At 41.2% G+C, this 24291-nt stretch overlaps 1 protein-coding gene across 4 annotated transcripts in view; it reads left to right on the forward strand.

The window, feature by feature from the left end:
- LOC126484253 (ERC protein 2-like) overlaps positions 1 to 24291 on the forward strand; it is a 465233-nt gene that overhangs the window by 199473 nt on the left and 241469 nt on the right. Inside the window, exon 2 of one of the 4 annotated variants that reach the window (XR_007587829.1) lies at positions 2800 to 2845. The exons of 2 other annotated variants lie outside the window; for them this stretch is intronic. Coding sequence is in view for 1 of the 2 variants with exons in the window: in XM_050107674.1 (XP_049963631.1) it covers positions 2800 to 2826 (27 nt within the window). In the remaining variant the exon portion in view is untranslated. Of the gene's footprint in view, positions 1 to 2799; positions 4284 to 24291 lie in introns of those variants that run through there. One more of the 4 variants, XM_050107674.1, reaches the window with a different exon arrangement.

Raw genomic sequence — 24291 nt, forward strand, 5'->3', positions numbered from 1 at the left:
TCAGTTTTACGCTAGGAAGAACACAGCCATGCTGTATTGTTGGTGTGTACATCAGCACTTAATACCTAACAAATGAGTCGAAAAAAGAATATACCATTTTTTTGCGCTAGAAAAGGAGAGAAAACAGCGTGAAATTTCAAGGTCAAGAAAATGTATTCTTCAGGATTGGGACCTTCTCACAGTTTAAGAGGGCAAGACAACGCCACACGCAGTCACAAAGCTACGAATTCAGCAGTCCAGTTCTCAGATCGCACTATAATGTGACAAACTGGAAAGACGAGCAGTATTTCGTACAGTAGCAGGACACTAAAAGTTGATTCTACTGGCCAATTTGGGGATTGTTTTAGGAGGTTCCCACATTCATCAACTCGCATAGTAGCCCTGGGCTATACTTTAGCCAACCAACCCCAAAAAACGTTGCTTTCACAACGTATTTCGTTCAAGTTCAGTTAAGCCAGTCGACACTAAAAAATAGAAACCTTGCAAGTAATGAAATAAGCTCACTGGCGTGAACAGATGTGAAGTTTCGTGAGCAAACGATGTGTCGTAGTCGTTATAGGTGGCACCAAAATTGAATGCCCTTATTTTTTAAAAGTTTATTTCCTGTTCCTTCACTCCAAGGACTACTAATGCGGTATATGTGTTGATATCCAGTAGGATTTTCTGAGTCATTCTGACTTTTTCCCTATTTCAACTTTTTTATTGTCAGTTTACAGCTAACATTATGGGAGTCTGGGTAAATTAATTTTGTGAATAGTTTCTAGCATTATTTCTTATCTCGCTGGATAGCGCGGATTGAATCATGTGAGGATGTAATTTCAGATTGTTGAATCAAAACGTTGACGTTTATATTTATAGTAATAACGTAAAAGAGTGATACTCGTATATTATTGAAATATGATTACCATTTAGGACCAAAGTAACCTACATTAACACAGCTAAGCAGAAGACAGTGAGTCTTTGGATATACAATACGTTTCGTGCACATTTTGCCGCGCGGGATTAGCCGAGCGATCTGGGGCGCTGCAGTCATGGACTGTGCGGCTGGTCCCGGCGGAGGTTCGAGTCCTCCCTTGGGCATGGGTGTGTGTGTTTGTCCTTAGGATAATTTAGGTTAAGTAGTGTGTAAGCTTAGGGACTGATGACCGTAGCAGTTAAGTCTCATAAGATTTCACACACATTTGAACAACTTCTTTCTACTTTGTGAAATATGATTATGTAATTATTGCATATGTTAACAAATTGTTTCAAGAAAACGTTTAACATTTTGTCAAATAATATCTGACCTATAATTTCTGAAATCTGCAGACCATAATTGTGTTCTTTTTTGGGGGTGGATGGGGGAGGGGGTGGAGGGACGTGTTACTGTATAGTATTTACATTCGTTAACCTTCTGCCATCGCTTGTGCACAGACTCATAGTTTTACAGATAGATGGCACTGATGGGTGGCATAAGAGACACATCTCCGTATTTTAAAATCGTTTTCGTACGGTTTCAACTGTTCGAGTTGCGGTGCCTCCTCTGCTAGTGCCAATGCTTTTTCCTAGACAGATTGTGACGCCAGGTTTCGTAGTTAAGGGACACACAAACGTTGACAGAAAGACAGTATTTTTAACTTGAATAAATACCAGTGCATTACACAGGATCTCTCACGGATTGCCGCTTCTGGTAAAATTTATTAAACTACGTTGACTGCGTAGCGGGGAATATTGATGACGTTACTAACCAAGTATAACTACAAATCGATGAAAATGTAAACTAGTTAAAGTGCCATTGATATTTATATTACTGGGCGCAATTTACTGCAGATTTTGTGTCTGGAAGTGACTTTTATCCATGTTCGTGTTCTAAAAATTGTTAATGTCATTAACAAGATAATTATATAATCTTTTGACTGGATCTGAATGTCTGTGCCGTATATGTACCTGTACTGCTCCTGCAGTAACACAAAACTTTGATATCTTTGTGGTACTCATACAAAGGGATTAAATACGTCGTATGCAAATTTTTGTATTACGGTTTGATCGGATTAGCACCTTGCAGTAGTCATCCACGAAATCTACTATCAGTACATTACAAGAACGTGCCCATTTTAATTAGAATTATTTGTTATAAAAGACAACGCTTTCCTTAAAAAAATGACACAATTTTATGTTGGAAATCAGATATTCCATTCTATAGGAGTTGGTGAGCTATCGACGCGCACATGCAGTCGATCTATCTCGTGACGGCAACTGGATAGATATCTCAGGTGCGAACTCAGAATGACTTTATAAGGAACAGAAAAAAGGATGTTTCATTTCGCATGTTAGACGATTCATTAGCTGACTATCTGTAATCTGTCGTAAGATTTAGAAATTATTTCTTTTGTTCCATTGTTACTAAAGAAATAAAGGGACGCAATTAACTTGCTAGCACGTAGAAACAGAAGAATGTACGTAATTTTTATCCTACCTCTATAGATTTATTGTTTTTGTGGAAGACGTTCGATGAATTTTTCCTCAACCTGTGCTACCTATTTTTCTTGATGCGACATATCGGTTGCATGCAGTATCTGTGTTTTTAACTCATGTTTTTATCTGCAACATTTGTTGCTGTGGGAAATAAAAGACTGATTCGTCAGTGGAGAAGTATATTATCGGTGCCAAATTACGTTTTTTTTTAAATTCCGTTAAAATGAAACTGACTGGAGTACCGCCAATCCGTTCTAAACTCTTAATTGCTAACGACACTTAATAATTCTTCTTAACTAGTTACATCAGACACAATATCTAAATTAATGTTGTTTTTTGTTTCAGGTAAGGAGAACATCTAACGTCTTGTAGCTGCTTCTGTGGAGCAAAAGTAAGTGTATCGAAATTTTCGACGAGTAGAGAGTCGCTTCTGTTTCTTAGCAAACGTAGATTCGTTTGTGTTAATCTTAAATGTTGGTTATTATATGAAATGATGATCCTTTCTGTCCCAAGGAATGAGGGCCTCATAGGACTCAATATTAACGTCCTCTTTAAGTGTCGAATGCTTTGCTGGTAAGTGACCAGCTGCTGTTCTTTTTCATTGACGAAGAACGATGCAATTTTGAAATTCAGCAGTTTTGTAACAACGTGATAAGCGAACATCACGCATCACATTCGAAAACGGTCTGAAATCATTGTGTTGAACATTTTTTTGGAATAAATGAAATGCATTCGCAACTGCGAATATGGACTACCATTAGCTGTATAATGGAATGACGACAGTGAAAATTTGTTCCGGCCCGGGACTCGAACCCTGATTTCTCGCTTTTTGCGAGGGGTCGCCTTACCATTTGGCTATCCGAGCACGACTCACAGCCTGACCCAAACCTCCACAACTCGTCGACCATGTCTCCGTAACCTGTACACGTACATCCATTATGTATATTCCCGTACAGAGGAGACATTCTACTTAAAAGTCGCTTGCCAGCTGTCGGCGGCCAAATACGTTATTGCAGGGCCGGTGTCATACCGAATTACGATGGGTAGTTCCTTCGGACTTGCGTGCGTGTGTATCCGAAGGAGCTTTGCATCGTAATTGGGAATAACACAGGCGCTGCAATAACGTATTTTTTCGGAAATCCATCGTAAAAAATTCGTTAATCTTTCAAGAATAGTTTTAAAATTCGAAGTATTGGGCAATTTACCACACTGTATATCAGTGTCAGCTCATGCTACATAAAGCAATAGGACATATAAAGCAAGATAATTTATATTAATGCTAACCATTTGCAAAGCATTCCTTTGCCACTTCATTCGATAATCTGCGTTCGCCATCACAGTTGTGGTATTGCTGGAGTCTGATCCCAAGTAGCCTACTTCCGTTTATTGGTTTCATACCAGTGGTGACACGAGCAGTGTGGCGAGGTTGTCTACAGCACCTCCAAAGCAACGCCTGCTAATGAACACACGACGTGAATGCGTATGCGTGTGCGCGAGTGTGTGTGTGTGTGTGTGTGTGTGTGTGTGTGTGTGTGTGTGCACGTGTTTGTGCGCAGAAAAAGGTAATCAACACACAAACGTTAAATATTGCGGTTGATATACCGCTGACTACCATAACACTTCGTAATCTTTCCACGGCTCACTTCGGAAATATTAAACGTGCTGAACGACGCCGCACAGTGGGTTTGATATTCTGATCCGGCCCAGCGCATAGTAAACTCGGCTTAGAGGCTAGGGACACTCTGCGTATTCCTATGTAAAACTTTATCAACACTTCGGGAAGCGTTTATTAGAAATTGTTGAACAACGTCTATTTAAGAATTTCTATTACTGTAATGTATAAAAGGTGGTGTGTAGAACTTACTATCTCACATCTGTATTTTTTCCTTTATGTATGAAAAATTCTCTTATAAATGTTCAGAGTTCAACAGTATGTACAAATCAATTTGCGATGTGAATGTGAAATGACTTGTTCCACACCATTGCGATCTGCCGTGCAAAATGACCTATGGAACATGTAACTGATTAACTAACGTCAGACTGCTACTAGCGGGACGCACGCGGCCCGAATCAAGAATTCGTGCGGCCCACGGTCCTCAGCCGTGTTTTATAATAATATCCTTCTAACAACCAATAGCAGAGTCCAAAAACGTCAGCTAACATTGAGAGATTCTTGAGAACGTATTTTCCTTGCTCATTAACAAACAAAAATACAAAGACAGTAATATTTTACGATGTGCTTAATTTTTAGTTGACATTAGTGAATTTGGACGTGAGCCAAGTAGAGTTCGCCGTTTACGTCAGGGGCAGAATGGTACGCAGGAGTGAGAGGGGGAATATTTTAACTCTGTCTTGCGGTGCTCAAAGCTCAGTAGCGTATGCATCTAGCACCGACCAGCTCCTATCGTATAGGTAACATCGAATAGTGAATGCGCTTTATAGAAACGGTCAACTTCAAATGTGGTACTTGTTTGCAGGAAGTAATATGAAATCATATTAAGGCTATTGTGATACAATGCAATGGCTGAAAGAGAAATAACATTCAAAACATTTACTAACATTCGTGATCGTGTTTCGTATTGCAATTACTGTTATTAATTCATATGAGTTACTAGTTTGTGGAAGGGGCCATGGCGCATTTTTTTGCCCTGAACAGTACTGCCGAGAAGAGATCAGACTAGTTCTGATATACAACGCCATTGTTGTCAGTGAGACTAACAGTGTAAGCTTGTTCCGTTATTTTTTAGTAAATAATTTTTTGCTTTTGAGTCGCCTGATGCATGGTAAGTCATTTATATTACTCTTGTTACCTCAGTTGTATGAAGAGTAGTAATTTTCTACAGTATCAATGTTTGAACAACGTCTTGTGGCCTTCAAATGTACCGTATCTCCTTTTTATTTATTTCAGTTTGATAGTTTCTTCTGTAGATCACTAATGTCGACGTGCCGTACGATCGGGAAAATGTGGACAAGGTGTTCACACCATTAAGAGTTAGTTACTTCCAAAAAACACGCACAATACAAGAAGTAAAACTGTCTTCGAAACCCTTTTATATACAAAGCTATAATGGACTAGCCGGCCGGTGTGTCCGTGCGGTTCTAGGCGCTTCAGTCTGGAACCGCGTGACCGCTACGGTCGCAGGTTCGAATCCTGCCTCAGGCATAGATGTGTGTGATGTCCTTAGGTTATTTAGGTTTAAGTAGTTCTAAGTTCTAGGGGACTGATGACCACAGATGTTAAGTCCCATAGTGCTCAGAGCCATTATAATGGACCATTCTGTCGTTTTCCGACAATTTTGAATAAATTGAGTTATATTATTTAAAACCGCCTCTGTTCTATTATTGGCCCTATACATTAGTCCGACTGAAAACAGTCTGATTAAGCCGCTTTCGGATACTATGGTGTGAAGATGTCTAGAGAATGTTCTCGGAAATCAGTAAAAGATTCATGGAATCTTGTTGCGATAGCACTGGTCACAGTACCCGCTTCGGTACGGAAAATTGGTCGCTTTGTAAGAAAAATAGCAGTTGTGGTAGCTTACCACATGTAGATTCAAAATTTGTAAGTGGTAAGATTCTATCAATGACATGACCATGGTTTAGCGAAACTTCAATTTTGATCGGCTGCTTTAAACCCCCTCCCCCCTTCCCCTCTTTCCTATACGGCCCAAGGTGTCGCCGTACAATTTCAATATTGGTTCTTAAGCAGTAAAGTTTGACGACCAGTGCCTTACAAACAAGTACACGTGAAGTTACAGTGCAGTGAGTGGCAGGGGATGCATTGTGTACAACGATCACCCTTCTTAGTCCATTCACGGAAAGAGCGATTTCCGATATGCCTCATCGTAAGCCTGAATCTCTTTAACTTTGGTGTTGTGAACATGATGCATGATACAGAGTTCTGAAGGAAATTAATGAGTTTTGTGACTCGTCTTTGATCGCCCCTTCTCGGAATATGAAGAGTAAAACTTTCTGCGATGCTCTGTGCCTTTGTAGAGTCTCCCATTCGACAGTGTCGAACATTACTATGAAGCTCTCATACTGATTGAACAAATCCCTGACGAATCCCACATCTCTTCTCTGAATTCATCTACCTTTTCTTTTAATCACTCTCCGGGAAAGATATCAGACTGATGAATAATATAAAAAAATGGCTCTGAGCACTATGAGACTTAACATCTGAGGTCATCAGTCCCCTAGAACTTAGAACTACTTAAACCTAACTAACCTAAGGACAACACACACATCCATGTCCGAGGCAGGATTCGAACCTGCGACCGTAGAAGTCGAGCTTTTCCGGACTGCAGCGCCTAGAACCGCTCGGCCACCGTGGCCGGCGATGAATAATATACTAGAACAATTATTTACGATATAAAATATTCGAATTTTTGTTTCCCTTCGTTTAATCTGTGTTTCGTCGAAAATCGGTATGCTTTCCATGCTGCGGCATGAGACTGCAGTGGGATTTGAGCGCCTTGCGAAGAGCTGTTCGTCCTTTCTACTGCGGAGCGTCGTATTTGCCGCTGGAGCAGACTGTTAAAGAGATTTGGCCGGCGCTGTCGGTTCATCAATATGCAGGAGCCCCGGACGGGGAGCAGTGCTTAAATCCCCTCCAGGACGGTGGTTATCGCCGCGCGTTTACAGCCGGATCGCCCTACATTCCCAGCCATCGGCCCGGGGTGCGGCTGCTATACGTCCGTTACTGCGCTTCCTGCCGGACGGAACTACAACTGGCCCACACCGTTACCCCGAATAAAGGGCCTTAAATTTCGCTACAAATTATCCTTCAAAGTACACTTGCCGCGTTTTTCTCTTCTGTTGCCCTGCTCATACCTCTCTGTTGACGATAGATCCAGTAGTTTACAAAGCTGTCATAGCGGAATTTAAAGCTCTGTTCCCGCGCTTGCAGAAAATAATAATGAATTAAGGAGGGCCCACCTTCTTCCGAGAACACAATTTCTTTTTATGTTTAATGTCCAAACGTGTTTCACTATAACTGTGGCATCTTCAGTGGAGTTTTTTTTTTATTTCTTCTGAAATGTATTCATACAAATTTTAAATAGATTAGGAGTATGTTGATATTGCATCTCGTTGTTGTTTAGATTACATACGTATGTACCTCTTTGAACATTCTCTATGCCCTGTGGCTGCCAACAGAAACCAGTCTTAACTCTGTATGACACTGTTTCGGAGTTTGGTGGCCAATGGAAGTGTTTAAATTCAGAAGAGAGTTCCTGGAGCCACTCTGTAGCAATTCTGGACGTGTGGGGTGTCGCATTGTCCTCCTTCAATTACTCAAGTCCGTCGGAATGCACAATGGGCATGAATGCATGCAGGTGATCAGACAGGATGCTTACGTACGAGACACCTGTCAGAGTCGTATCTAGACGTATCAGGAGTCCCGTATCGCTCTAACTCCACACGCCCCACACCATTACAGAGACTCCACCAGCTTGAATAGTCTCCTGCGGACATGCAGCGTCCATGGATTAACGAGATAGTCTCTATACCTGTACTCGTCCATCCGCTCGATCCAGTTTGAAACGAGACTCGTCCGATTAGGCAACATGTTTCCAGTCATCAACAGTCCAGTGTCGGTGTTGACGAGCCCAGGCGAAGCGTAAAACTTTGTGTCGTGCAGTCATCAAGAGTACATGAGTGGGCGTTCGGCTCCGAAAGCCCGGATCGATGATGATGATCTTTTTGTTGAATGGTTCGCACGCTGACAATTGTCGATGGCCCAGCACTGAAATCTGCAGCAATTTGTGGAAGGGGTTGCACTTTTGTAACGTTGGACGATTCACTTCAGTCGTCGTTGGTCCCGTTCTTTCAGGATCTTTTTCCGGTCGCAGCTATGTCGAAGATTTGATGTTTTACCGGATTCCTGGTGGTCACGCTAAACTCGTGAAATGGTCGTACGGGAAAATCCCCACTTCATTACTACCTCGGAGATGCTGTGTCCCTTCGCTCGTGTGCCGACTACAACGCCACGTTCAAAGTCACTTAAATCTCAATAGCGTGCAATTGTAGCTGCCGATCTATCAACTGCGCTAGAGACTTGTTGTCTTATACAGGATGTTACAAAAAGGTACGGCCAAACGTTCAGGAAACATTCCTCACACACAAATAAAGACAAGATGTTATGTGGACATGTGTCCGGTAACGCTTAATTTCCGTGTTAGAGCTCCTTTTAGTTTCGTCAGTATGTACTGTACTTCCTCGATTCACCGCCATGATTTCATACGGGATACTGTACCTGTGCTGCTAGAATATGTGCCTTTACAAGTACGACACAACATGTGGTTCATGCACGATGGAGCTCCTGCACATTTCAGTCGAAGTGTTCGTACGCTTCTCAACAACAGATTCGGTGACCGACGGATTGGTAGAGGCGGACCAATTCCATGGCCTCCACGCTCTCCTGACCTCAACCCTCTTGACTTTCATTAATGGGGGCATTTGAAAGCTCTTGTCTACGCAACCCCGGTACCAAATGTAGAGACTCTTCGTGTTCGTATTGTGGACGGCTGTGATACAATACGCCATTCTCCAGGGCTGCATCAGCGCATCAGGGATTCCATGCGACGGAGGGTGGATGCATGTATCCTCACTAACGGAGGACATTTCGAACATTTCCTGTAACAAAGTGTTTGAAGTCACGCTGGTACGTTCTGTTGCTGTGTGTTTCCATTCCTTGATTAATGTGATTTGAAGAGAAGTAAAAAAATGAGCTCTAACATGGAAAGTAAGCGTTTCCGCACACATGTCCACATAACATATTTTCTTTCTTTGTGTGTGAGGAATGTTTCCTGAAAGTTTGGCCGTACCTTTTTGTAACACCCTGTATAGGCGTTGCCGACCGCAGTGCCGTATTCTGCCTGTTTGCATATCTCTGTATTTGAATACGGATGCCTATACAAGTTTGTTTGGCGCTTCAGTGTAGTACAGGATGTGATCTGAAATAAGTTATGTAAGGCGAAAAGCCTGAATTTCATGAACTGCGCGTGGCTATTATTTGCCTGCTGAATGTGTTGTTGTAGTTTTTGTTTCTATGTTTAAAGTGAACTGTGAGAATCGGTAAACCTTCATGACGTTTTGGTTGGAAGAGTGTTAGGTACAGTTTGCTATTTATAGAATATGTTGCGAATTTGTAACGACACATTTAGCAGCAAAGTAATAACCAGGCACAGCTCACTACAGCTCAACCAGAGCTATGGCAAGTTTAAAAAAAAAATCATCGACTTTCAGTGACTGTAAGAACGATACGGGATGTCTTAGACAGAATTTCTGTTTGGTGTGGAGATTGAAAACGTGCTCTAAAGCCGGCCGCTGTGGCCGAGCGGTTCTAGGTGCTTCAGTCCGGAACCACGCGGGTGCTCCTGTCGCAGGTTCGAATCCTGTCTCGGGCATGGATGTGTGTGTTGTCCTTGTGTTAGTTAAGTTTAAGTAGTTCTAAGTTCTAGGGGACTGATGACCTTAGAAGTTAAGTCCCATAGTGCTTAGAGCCATTTGAACCATTTTGAACTTTCTCTAAATATAGAAAAATGTAAGTTAATGCGGTTGAGTAGGAAAAACACACTTGTAAGGTTCAAATACAGTATCAGTAATGTGTTGCTTGACACAGCCACGTCGATTAAACGTCTATTCGTAACGTTGTAAAACGATTTGAAATGAAACCAGCACTTAACAACTGTGGTTGGGAAGGCGATTGATAGGCTTCGGTTTATTGGGAGAATTTTAGGATAGCGTAGCCCATCTTTAACGGTGACAGCGTACAAACCACTTGTGCGACCCATTCTCGAGTACTACTCGACTGTTTGAGACACACATCAGGTCGCATTAAAGGAAGATATTGAAGCAGTTCGGAGGCGTGCTGCAAGATTTGCTACTGGTAGGTTCGATCAACAAGCGAGTGTTACGGACATGATCTATGAATTCAAAGTATGTGCTCTGGAAGGAAGACGACGTTCTTCTCGTGAAACACTATTGTGAAATGTGTGTGATTTTATGACGGCGAAGTATCTAATGTGTGTACCGCCCGCCGGCAAAGACCAAATTCCTTTTAGGAACAGTAAAAGACGACATGCGACTCGGGAAATCTGCAGTATATTAAATATAATGCGAGTGCGGGAATGCGTATGTCGGACAAACCATTCGCACTGTGGAAGAAAAGTGCACGGAACACAAACGGCACGCCGACCTCCAGCAGCCCACAGAATCAACAGCTGCTGAACATTGCCTTGAAACCAACCATAAAATGAAATACGAAGATATAAAAGTTCTGCACAACGCGTCCCACTATTGGGATTTTGTATACAAGGAGGCTATCGAAATACGGGTGCATGAGAATCTCAGCAACAGGGACAATGGATTTCATCTTAGTCAAGCGTGGGCACCGGCAGGCACTAAAAATTCTCCAAACCTAACGGAAACGGAATACCGAGCTCGGAGAAGGCGGAGCGCAGACTGAGGACCGCCACTCGACTCCCGAGCGCGAGCCACTACCGCGGCCGGCGCGCCGCGCTGTCCATACACGGGGTCTGTGGAAGGGGGAGAGGACCGGTTTACATATCGCACCCACTGGTTCAGGCGGTCACTAAGTAGGGGTAACCTCATGATGATGGCACATTACGCGCTGAAAATTCGTTCTACAACGATCAATTAATCCGGCTGCATGCCCCAGACTTTCAAGCACTGTTGAGAAAGTTTAAAGAACCGGCACTTGCGACAGAATGTAGAACGATTCTACTGCCACCAGCACACTTTTCGCAAGTCTAGTGCGGGACACGATAAGAGAAATTAGGGCTCGTTCGGACACATATAGACAGTCGCTTTTCCCTCGCTTCATTTGTGAGTAGAACAGGGAAGGAAATGTCTAGTAGCGGCACTAGGTACCCTCTACCATGCACCGTATGGTGGCTTGCAGAGAGCAAGTGTGTACATACAAATGTGTAACTGTTTTACCAGAATACATAGTTTAAAGGTAATAGCCTAAACAAAAGTTCCGTTCATGTGTTGCCCTAACATCCCTTTGTTGCAGAACACAATGTGCCCTCGAAAGTGGGCAGACCTTCATTTATTCATGATTATAAAGCACACTAGCGAATCGAGCTGCCTAGTAGCGGTCGGTTATCATGTGCTAATGTGCTACAGCGCACCGTAGATATGTCACTAAAATTGTCATTTCTCTTCGAATGCGAGTCGGAAACCTCTTCGAATGTGTCCTGGTATGCGAATAAAACATACGAAAACATGTTTTGGAGCGCTCTTTCCTCAGAGACTAGAATCCATTGAGTGCTGAAGTGATGGTCAGCTGCTCTAAGGTAATTCAGAAAAGGGACGCAACTGTCTTCTTTTCAACTACTCATGCCCTGATGTGACGTCATCCCTTGTGACAAGGAGTGCTACGTTGCTCACAGCACCCAGTTAATATTTTTCCTTAAAACTGCGTGTAACATACTGTGCAAGCGTATCGTATGAGGGGTTTTTGAGGAGGCGGAGAAGGAACATCAGCAACAGTAACGACTCCTTGGGCGAGCGGTTAGTTGCACTGACTGGTGATACGGCCTGGGTTCGATGGATGCGCCTACCAACATTTTTGTAGTTTTATTTTCTACGTTACAATTTAAGTAATTGATTATAAATTTAAATTTATTTAAACGGTTCAAATTATGTAAATAAAATTAATATATTGAGTTTACTTATTGTTACCACCCTTGCAAGTCAAGAAGGTACAGAAGGTCGTAAAAAAAGTGAGTGTATGAGCAAATTTAGTTTGAAAGTTTGTTTTCCGTAAAAGATATCACAGCGTCGAATTTAGGGTGCTGTTTCCACTTTTGCTGTATTAAATTTATTTGTTCACGACTAATTTTAGCCTTGTAGTCCATTCTCAAGTGATGCTGTGGTTTTGCAATAGAAAACTATGCCTTATAATTCGAAATGTGCCTTATAATTCGAAATGCACATCTTTAAATTTGTGTTTTCTATTCTTTTTGGTTCATAAATGCTGTCTTTTTGGTTTGACAGCTTGACATTTACAAAAGTACACTTTCTGCTGACCACATAGAAACTTCTGCTTTGTGTAAAGGAATTTCCAGTCGAATTCAAAATTATGAACCGTTTTATCAGCTATAAAGCACGAAATTTTGTATGTTACGGTTGACGAAACTTCAGATGTGGCAAATAAAGCAGATTTAACGGATTCCTTTTAGCACTCATGTGGATGACCTGACCACTTTCATTATTTAGGGTTAACTTCCAATTTTCACACCATACAGATATCTTTTCTAAATCGTTTTGCAATTTGCTTTTATCTTCTGATGACTTTACTAGTCGATAAACGACAGCGTCATCTGCAAACAACCTATGACGGCTGCTCGGGTTGCTCCTAAATCGTTTATAAAGATATGGAACAGCAAAGGATCTATAACCCTACCTTGGAGAACGCCAGAAATCACTTTGGTTTTTCTCAATGAATTTTCGTAAGTTACTTTGACTGGAAATTGCGACTTCAGTTGCCGGCCGGAGTGGCCGTGCGGTTCTAGGCGCTACAGTCTGGAGCCGAGCGACCGCTACGATCGCAGGTTCGAATCCTGCCTCGGGCATGGATGTGTGTGATGTCCTTAGGTTAGTTAGGTTTAATTAGTTCTAAGTTCTAGGCGACTGATAGCCTCAGAAGTTAAGTCGCATAGTGCTCAGAGCCAGCCAGCGAATTCAGTTACATAACTGAGACGTACTCCGTAAGCGCGCAATTTCACTACAAGCCTCTTGTGTGGCACAGTGTCAAAAGCCTTCTGGAAATCTAGAAATACGAGATCAGTTTGAAATCCCGTGTCGTGTGTATAAAGAGCTAGTTGTGTTTCACAAGAGTGATGTTTTCTAAACCCGTGTTGACTGTGTGTCAATAGGCCGTCATCTCAACGTTCCAGCCAGATATCGGAGTGTAAATTATTTTTTAATTCGCTTAATGGTCATGCAGATTTTTTTACAAGATCTCCCAAACAGGTTTAAATGTTTGGGATAAATTTTTGCCACGTCGTGTTCCACGCATCTGTCCAACATGATGGAATTACTCATCAAGATTGGTAAACAGTGTGTGCACTACCAGAACTCAACTTTGTGATGTGTTTAGTGCTATTCTAGAACATCCTGAAGAAATTGATCCAGATATTTTAGCACCAATTAACGCCATTTTGATACTTTTAGAAGATTTCAAATTTGTTTTTTTCTTGACCACATTCGACAAAATATTTACCTTCACCGGTGTGTTATATATGGTGATCAATCCTTAACCCTGGAGCGGGCGATTGCATGCTTCTTACGTTAGCAGGCGCGCGGTATACACGTACTTTTGTGCTCCACACCCGTGTATCACATACACAGCACTTCAGTGGAGCAGTACTTCACGAATACCTCATTTGTTAGTTCTAGGAGAATTATGGTTCAAATGGCTCTGAGCGCTATGGGACTCAACTGCTGTGGTCATCAGTCCCCTAGAACTTAGAACTACTTAAACCTAACTAACCTAAGGACATCACATACACCCATGCCCGAGGCAGGATTCGAACCTGCGACCGTAGCAACAGCGCGGCTCCGGACTGGAGCGCCTAGAACCGCACGGCCACCGCGGCCGGCAGGAGAATTATGTATTTGAGCCCATCTCTTTATGTAAAAGGCGGTGTCCCTACTGCCTGACTCACTTACTGGCTCATCGTTGCCCAGTCCAAACAGTAATCTGTAGATGGTGTTGATATACTTTACACGTCGTTTAAGAAGGGATTTTCGAAATTCCATCCCTAAGAGGGTGAAATATGGGATCAGATGTTTTTTGGAAAATATTAAATCAATTTCGAAGCTACAACTACGAAAATTCGTATTTGGCATCAGCATTTTTGGAAATTTAACACTTACGGTGGTGAAATAGTGGGTGGAAGTTTCTTAACATGCCCTTATTAAAGAACGTCTAGAGTCTTTTTAAAGCCACATCTATGAAAACTGCTATTTACTTTTCAGTTAGAAATTAAAAAAATTCGTGTTTCAGTAATTTTGGAAATTCAACACTTTAAGGGAGTGAAGTACGGGATGAAAAGTTTTATGAAATTATTTCGTTATGAAAGCATATTGAAAGCTACATCTGTGAAATTATGCCTTCTCGGTTAGAAATAAAAAACACTTGTTTCACTGTTTTTCAAAATTCATCCATTAAGGGTGTGAAATAGCGCCAGATTGATTCACTGAGCCACCATCGCCCAGCCCAACCCGCCAAGGGTAGAAACTTGAAATTTGGAGAGGGTGTGGATCTTATACTGTAGGCATTGTGTAAGAAGGGTCTATTCGAAATTTCATTCGTAAGGGGGTGAAATAGGGATGAAAATCTTGTTGAAAATATATAGATATTGTGGCAGTTTTGAAAATAGAACTACAAAAATTTGTTTCTGGTTTCTCAGTGAGAAATAAGGAAATAACGTGTTTCAGAATTTTTGGAAATTTAATCCCTATGGGGATGAAATAGTGGGTGAACATTTTTTTGAAAATTAATCTTTATTAAAGAACTACTAAAGCATTTACAGCTACATTATGAAAATTGGTGTTAGACTTCTAGGTTAGAAATTTAAAAAAAAAAAGTTTTTCATTGGTTTTGGAAAGTCAACACCCTAACGGAGTGAAATAGGGGATGAAAAGTTTTGTTAAATTATTTCATTATTAAACCATTTCAGAGGTAAATGTATGAAATCTTGCTTTCCGCGTTAGAAATAAAAAATACGTGATTCACAGTTTCTGGAAATTCAGTCCCTAAGGGGGAAATATTTCGATGTATTAAAAAAATTTTAAAGCGAAATCGTTTTTCGTTTCTCGGTTGGACATAAAGACATATGTGCTTCTATTGAAATACCACCACGAGAACGCAAAGGGCATGACTGACAAAAACCTTGGTCTCCAGCTACCAGAATCGGTTTTTGGTGAGAAGTAAATTCGGAAAAGAGCATGCTTCTGTGGCTTTAACTGTCGTGAAAAGTTTAGAATGTATTGCAATTTGTGAACAATATAAAAATTCGATTAAAGAAAAAAAATCAGTGCAGGTCACACAGTCTATGCGAGTGAAGCAGCGCGCATAGTAATATATAAAAGTTTGCTAAGTTTATGAGATAAAGCATTTTTATTTAATGATTTATTTTGTTAAGATTCACAATTTCTAACTTTTCATAATGTTATTTCGTTTTGTCTTGCTTTTACTGACGCTACAGATTTTCTTCATTTGCTCTGTTTGTCTCTTTCTATGAAATACACCTCATTTGCAAGCCCCCTATTGCCTTACTACAGTCATCTTCGGGATGGTATTCCTGCCTGCTTTATGAATCGTGCTCGCTATAGTCAGTGGCTTTAGCTTCTTCATCAGAACTGTCCCAGTTTTTGTCCAACTAGTATTTCTGTCGTTTCCAAACAACAGATAATACCAGTGAGACATCGCATTCAGGTGACCGCTACCGTTATACCAACACAGGTGTAGATGTAGGTTCAGTGACAGTTGGATGAGAGTGACAGTATTTGTTTCAGCGTTTTCAGTCGCTTCCTTGCATGAAATACATGTCCCAGACTACAGTCACAAGAAAACACCTTTGGATTTGTCTAGGGATGTGTAGTTCATGTACGAAAATGATGTCTTTCGGGAAAGGAACTGTTTTGAGCGGTTTCTCTTTTAGTGAACCATCTTACTTTTATCTCTCGCTTGCCCTACCAATTAGAAGTTAGAATACTCATGCACAGATCTCCCTTCCCTTGGTACTGAGTACATCCCACTCCCAGGGTCTAAGCGTCCGAAGTTCTGAACTCTTAACTATGTACTATGGGAACTGCGTCTAATCGGAAGACCAAAGCCATTCCGTTATTTCACTTAGTTCAGTTCAGGTTCCAGTTCCAATCCTTTGATTTATAACATATTAATTTCATCGATTCAGTATCTCTGATGTGTCTTTGTTCCACTTCCACTTTCGTACTTTCTTTGTGTGTAGACAAATGAATCAGCATCGAGTCTTCCAACTCGCCTTTCTCGCTTCTGCTGTCTTAAAGGTAAGACGTCCATCGTGACACTCTTAAGTAAGCTGCTGATAGTTACCATAATTCTGACACATTTTGAGTTTATGTTTATTACGCCTATCTGTCATATATCCATGAATATTTACGTGCTCGCTTTTTATGTTTCAGCTATTCATTTCCGCTGTGAAGCATACATAAGTTCGGTGGTCTGATAACTACACGCCATCTGCGTACTGTTACGATTTATTACTTCATTTATTTTAGAGCCTGCAGTCCGATTTGCCTTAAATTCAAAGTCCGCTTTTTCTTGTTGTGCCCTGCGATATATATCAACGCATTGTACTGCCATTTCACACGGACGCAAATCACCCAACTTATTGCTGTCCAGCAGCGAATTCTGCGTCTGCATTAATCTCATCGCAACGTAAAAAGGAACGGTAATAACGCGCAGAATCAGCTACAGAGGGAATTTTAATCCAGTGTACCTCATTTTAAAACTACCCAGGGTAATTTCCTCTCCCGTGCAGCTCTTGTAATGTATTCCACCCCGTCAGTGAGCAAAAACAATGTTCTATCTTTACACCTCAATTTATCCAACTTACGGAATGTATTACAGGTCTTACCCTATGAGATGACAGAAACTACTAGGAAGCATATAAAAGCTCTTGATGACAATGAAAATAATTTAGTGGTTTCCACTACCCAGCTTCCCAAGTAAACCGAAAACACTCAGCCCATCCTTACGAAAAAGATTGCATGTACAAAGAAAGTTATTAGAAGCATGCAGATTGGGTTTGTTACTAAAGTTCATTCAGTTTCTGAAGACTGTAAAGATTTGCTCTGTTATTTATTGGTGTAAGGGTACTTCTAAGTTGACTGGTTTATTGGTACCTTAATATTGAAAATGAAGTATGTAGTTCATTTGAACTATATCATCGAACTAGTTCAAGAGGAAGAACTTTCTCAAGAGGAAGCGTTCCGTAAAAAGAACGACTTTTCCCATCTATAAGCGTGTCACTTTGAATTCCTTCGATTGTCGCTATAACAATGAAACCATTGGCAACCTTCAGTCAATTTTTTTTTTTATACGAGGGCGGTGCGTCGGTAGGATCCTCCCACACTTTATGCCGCCTCGCCGCGGTAAAGGTCATTTGAGTATCCACGATTTTTATAGTTACGACTATTTTTCAAGTAAAGTTTGTGCATACAGATCGTGAGTCTATACCTCTGGTTTGGGTAAAACACCATAAGTTTGCGATCTCGACTGATTCCTGTGTCCTATTAAGGCATCTGAAGATCAAGGTATCGAGCTTAGAAACCAACAGCGTGTAAAATTAATACCAGTAAATACAGCTGCACGAAAAAATGTCTTTCGTCAGATATAGGCCTGTTGAGTATGATCTGGGATTTATTTGGTAAGACTGGGTTTAGTGGGTTGATAAGTATGCATGTGCCATCAACAATGTCCGACCAAATATATACAAGTCCGCCCTGTCTGGCTTTTGTTAGGCTTTTTAACGATGAAGCAGAGAATGCACAACTAAAGCCCGTTCCGAGCTAATAAGACATAGGAAGTATTTAGAGGAATAAGAAGATAAACCTGAAGTACATTTGGATATTCAATCCAGTGTTATTCTAGAAAAGAATATGAAATTGGATGGAAGTAAATTCTTTGATCAGTCAAAAATGCATGAAATTCAAGGGAAAAAAAGCAATACTGCCTTTAAAAAGCTTTTGACTCATGAAAAGTGGACAGCTTATATCCAATCACGCCCATATGAAGAATTTTATTCGGAATTAGTGAAGTTGGCAGAATATTAATTTCATTATTTCCTCCATTTTGGCTGAATAATGCCGCAGCTGTTTTCGTAAATTACGCTGTAGGAAATACTGCCACCAGGTACAAGTTTTCCTGAAATCATTTCATTTTACCATTACTAATTTTGTGCCTGAGTCCATCGTCAGATAATAGCGTTGAGTCCTTGCAAGCTTTACATTTGTGTTATAAAACGTAACAACATTTTTGTGTTGCATAGCTTACAAAAGATTTTACATTTCCATCCTAAAATTTAACAAAGTTTTTGTGATTACGAAGTTTTACACTTAGGTATGCTCTATACATTGTACTTAATTCTTGAAAAGTCGTTTACATATTATCGGACAAAGGTTTGATTTTTGTTTAAAGTCCATACTGATCAATGAACTGAACTAAAATGTATCCGCCATCTTGTTTTTAGTTCAGTTCATTGATCAGTATGGATTGTAAGAAAAAATCAATCCTCTGTCCTATGTAAAGGAGGGCTTTTCAGGAAATAAGTACAATGTACAGAGCACATTTAAGTGTAAAGCTATGCAATCACAAAAGCTTTGTTAAATTTTAGAACGCAAATGTAAAATCTTTTGTAAACTATGCATCACAAAAATGTTATATTTTAGGACACAAATGTAAAACTTGCAAGAAGTCAGTGCTACCATCTGACGATTGGCACACACCCAAAACTAGTAATGGTATAATGAAATGATTTCAAGAAAACTTGTAACTGGTTGCAATATTTCCTACAGTGGAATGTTAATTTGTAATTCCAGGCCATTTCTGCCAACCTCGAATAGGTGTTCTTTTTCATAAACGTTCAGCGAATAAAAGAATGCATAAAATGCAAACACACACAAGCACAAAGGTAATGATATTGTTGTGTAATTTAAAATTATCCTGTTAAGAGTTCCACGAAATGATTTTCAGAAAAAATAACGTTCTTGATAAAAATGTGTCCAATTGAGAAATATTAATACTTAAATACAGGTTATTGTAATTTCTTTATAGATGTAATTGAAATGACCGAAGTTACTGAATATCTTTTCGTTTTCCCTCCCGGAAGAATAGATAATCGTTTGTTTCATTTAATGAAGAACGTCAGTTCATTTCGACCTAAGATTATCATAGTAAGGAAACCTGCGCAATTAGTTGCTATCATAATTGATAAATTGTAAAGCTTTGTACATTCTTTTTTTTTAGTTTAAGCACGTTCAATGTTGATATAGAGCAAAAAATGTATATTGTTTGATTATTAATAAACCATTGAAAAAAATCCAAGTGACATAATTTCCATTTAAAAATTTTATCCGGCTGTTAGGGTAAAACGTCCAGCTAAATATAGCACTGAGTCCGACTTTTCCACCTTTGGACCTGGCAACCCTGGTTACAGTTTGTGAACCGCCCTTTGAAGGCACCAAAAGACCTTTTATGCAGTTAAGAACAAAAGCAGGCCCAGTATCGAGCCCTGTGAGACGCCACAAATGATTACCCCCACTCTGCATTTACTTCCTGCTACGCTGCCTGTGAATGTCCAAGTCTACCTCTTCACCATTGCATATCCTTGTGTTTATGACCATTTACAATGTGTAGTAATATTTGTGTGTATACGAATAAATCCTCTTTTATGTGTGAGTGTTGCTTGAAAGTGTTCGTTCTGCGGGCATAACGTTATGATAACGCTCTGGCCACTACGTTTGGCGCCGCACCTTCAGCGCCTCCTGCATTACTGCTGGGTCAGCCGCGGTGGCAGATGGGCGGATTTAGGTCCTCGCCGGTACTTCCCCTTCCCCTTTCCCTTCCCCTCAACGCCTGCCCAGGCCGCTGTTCTGGTCGGCAGCTGTCGGCCGCTCGGCCACCTAAACTGAGTTAGACGCCCGCTGCTCTAACGACTTTACAGCCCGCGCATTTCGGCTGTGGCGGGGGCGGGAGAGGGGGTGTGGCGGCCCTAAGTTTTAATCAAGGAGGGCGGCAGGGGAAGGGACTGCCTCACCGCTTTCACCCTGCCCTGCCAGCCGCTACTTCCTGACGAAGCCGCCGCTCACTCATCAGGTGTCCGTCTCAACTACAATGAAATTCAATCAGTTCTTGTTTAGAGACTATCAGTGTGTTAAGAGGACCCGCCCCTACGGACTGCGTTTTTAGCACTATTTTCCCACTCACAGTATTACTGACGTATAAAGCAGCGGAAGCTAAAAATTTGCTCAAACAATTAGGGTTATTAGTCAAAACATTTCTGACAAAATCGGTATAAATATTTATCATATTGTGATGTTGACAACAATATTTATAGAAGGCTACGAAACAAAACACTGTTTAACTAACATACAGTTTTCTTTGGCACCACAGACTTCAGAGTGTATGAAAACAGGCTACAGTTAACATTAGGGAAGTATACCATGCCTCCAATTTCCTCTTCTCATGCTGATCTGTGAAAAATATACAAAATCTGTTTTACTACAAGTAATCGGTCGCGGAATGGAAACTACAGTGAAAATTAAAAATGTTTTATTTGGAACACTGCTACACCATCCAGCTACTTCTCTACATAGTCGTCGCTCCGACGCATTTGTTGTAGGGTTGTACCAACTTTCCAATACCCTCGTCATAGAAGACAGCCGCCAGGGCTTTCTGTCAGTTCTCAGTGATGCTCTACAGTTCGCTGTCTGTGCCGAAATGTTTTCTTTATAGCCAGCGGTTCATGTGAGGAGACTTACAAGTCAGAGGGAGCCAAGTCCAGGCTGGGTGGTGGGTGATTAAACATTTCCCATCGAAACCGCTCCTTGCGCCTGTAGCCTGCGGCCGAGGAAAACTATTGTCGCAGGCCGCTGTGGCCGAGCGGTTCTAGGCGCTTCAGTCCGGAACCGCGCGACTGCTACGGTTGCAGGTTCGAATCCTGCCTCAGGCATGGATGTGTGTGATGTCTTTAGGTTTGTTAGGTTTAAGTAGTTCTAAGTTCTAGGGGACTGATGATCTCAGATGTGCTCAGAGCCATTTGAACCATTTTTTTTAAACTATTGTCTTGAAGAGAAAATGCATGACAGTTGAGTTGTGTAGGCTGCATGAAATAGGCAAAATCTTTCACAGGCACTCGTACTTACCAGAAGACACTATATTCTTGGCGTTCTCACTGTGCGCTCAGAACTGTAAAGAGAGACGTGACGCAGTCGATGGACATCCTAAAGACGCTATCCAACACATCCATGAAAGCTTAATCGGATTTTCACTGTGGTGTCCATTTCGCAATCCATCGGACATTATTTTTCTAATAGCACTCGCAAAAATTTAGATCATAAGCATTATCGTATTTTAGAATTTTCTGAAAATAGTAGACGAGAAAGTTAGAGAAGGTTATTCCAATTATATGTACCAATTTCGATGAATCTAACATCAGTCATTTAGGAGAAAAATGTATCTGAATGATAAAAATTCAGGTTTCCAGTAAATCACAAAAGAAAATTAATAAACTTACTAACTAACACTAAGCAGTTTTACGTCATTGAAGCTGCATATCCCTGTTGGTCACTTGTTTCTTTATGCTTCATACTCTTTATTCTAATTCATGGACATATCTCGTAATAAGATTCGTATTTTCCGGATTCCTATCTTCAGGCTTAATTGCCTCCATAACGGCAAGCTGTGCTTGTAAGTGTGTTATATGCCTGTACACCCAATTTCTGTAGGTGATTGTTGAACGAAATGTGTATTTTTCGATGTTGCTTTGAACTGGTTGCCTCGAAACTTCCATTTGATACTTAATCCTCGGAATTTCGAACACAGAAAACGCTTACACTGAAATAGAACACCAAGGCAGTAACTCCGAACCACACGTGTTCCAAATTCCGAAAGCAAGAAGTAAACAAATATATCATAAGATCTTTGCTTGCAGCTATGTCAAAGCCTTCTAGATACTCCTGTGCTTAGGTTGCGGTAGACAGTGCCTTCTAGAATACTTCTGTGTTTATGATCAGTATGTAAAAGCCGAAGAAAGGGAAAGGAGAACACGTCACATATTCTGACGGACTTCAAGATGACAGATGGGCGTGGTACAACATTATTTTCAAACTAACTTTACGAACAATGAGGAAATGCAAATACTCATAAACCATGCATTTTATAATCTTGATGAAATACTCTTTTCTATAGAGCAGAAGTATTGTTTTTCAAATTTTTGATCATTTTTCACTTGCAGGTCTCGTTAAGAAAATCAAGGGAAATGAGAGTGTGACGACCAGCCTACAACAAGCGCAACATTCTTCCTGGCCATCCAGGTGTGCTAGCCCTGTTCGCCATTTTCTATTTGCATGAGAAAGGGGTCTTTAATTGGCCTAAACTTGATGGGCCAGGCTTTCAAAATGGTTCAAATGGCTCTGGGCACTATGGAACTTAACATCTGAGGTCATCAGTCCCCTAGACTTAGAACTACACATCCATGCCCGAGACAGGATTCAAACGTGCGACCGTAGCAGCCACGCGGTTCCACACTGAAGCGCCTAGAACCGCCGGCCACAGCGGATTTCCCTGATCCTTCTAAATGGGTGGTGCTCGGAGCAGACTAGGCTGCTTTTAAGGGCGAGTAGTTTCCCTATGACGGCTAGTGTTTCCAAGATCCCTTGCAGAAAAAAAGTTCTTGAAGTCCTGCCAGTAGACAGCACCTTCAAAACGCTGTAAGTAGGAGAAGGAAATGGCCAAAGAGATTGTCAACATTCTGCTCCTGAGTCTGAATGCTAAAAATCTTGTACGTTAAATAATTTCATGCCGGTTTTGGTGCTCAACGAAATCGAGGAGCCAGTCTGCAGCCGTCGTGGGATTGAAATAGCAGGTCGTGGGTCCACTTGGGCGGAAATTGTGTTTGAAAGTGGTTATCATTTCGGAAGTCTGGAGTGTGTAGTCTTTCATGATCAACGAGGCTACTTTTTCCGGCAAGGAAGACCTACAAATTACTCGCAACCGTATTCCCGTGTGCGGGCGTGAAAATCTGGTTAGGTACTGCTTTTCTCGGCGAGTGTTGCGGGTTAGTGAGCGTCAGCGTGATCGGTAGAAAGGGGGCCCAGGCAGAGCGTGTAGCCATTAGCTAGTTGGAGGTGATGTAGGATAAAAGTGACGGACTTGACTAGGATTAATTTATTTCAATACATTTCATTTGTGACCGTCTAGATCTGAGAGTGATGCTTTTGTGTGACTGTCCCTGTTGGCTTTTTACTGTATCGCTGTTCGTTGTTGTGATGATTATCGACGAAAATTGCTAATAGCTGGCTGGAGGCGGTGTGTGGAATTTAGCGATTAACATATTCCAATTCAATGGTCGGATGTCAGGATCTTTCTTGAAGGTATGAGAGAGAGAGAGAGAGAGAGAGAGAGAGAGAGAGAGAGAGAGAGAAATAGTCAAACGAAACCGAGACAGATGGAAGAAAAGTAAGTACAATATTTAAAAGTACAACACATTGACAAGACGGTCAATGTCTTCATGGAAAAATGTGTATGGTTGCCTACGAAACCATGGTTGAACCCAGGCGCACACCTCTTCGGCCGAAACAAATCGACAGCCACGAATGTTTTCCGTCAGAGCTTCAGAAATATGGAAATCGCATGGGGAGATACCGGGACTGTATAGAGGATGTGTAAGGGCTTCCCTGCGAAACTTCTGCGCCGTAGTCGTAACAACCTTGGCAACATGTGGACGGGCATCATCGTGCAACAGAATGATTCCGCCCGTCAACGTTCCTGGGCGTTTGGACATTTTTTCACGAACGGACTGACCTCTCGTCTCACAGTGGGATAAATGTATTAACAGTTATGGCCATTACCTTCGACATAATAAAGAATTTACCTACTTTTTTAGAGCTGTCTCGTTTTGATTTGACTGTTTGAGAAGTTTAACCGTGTCCCGCGGCTCCCAGCGAAGCTGACGACCCTTTTTTTGGAATGACTAGTGTTGCAGCAGAGCAGCGAACTAATTTGACTTCGACAATAACCGTTTCCGACTAAATCTG

The sequence above is a fragment of the Schistocerca serialis genome, chromosome 6 (assembly GCF_023864345.2).
Source record: "Schistocerca serialis cubense isolate TAMUIC-IGC-003099 chromosome 6, iqSchSeri2.2, whole genome shotgun sequence".
NCBI lineage: Eukaryota > Metazoa > Arthropoda > Insecta > Orthoptera > Acrididae > Schistocerca > Schistocerca serialis.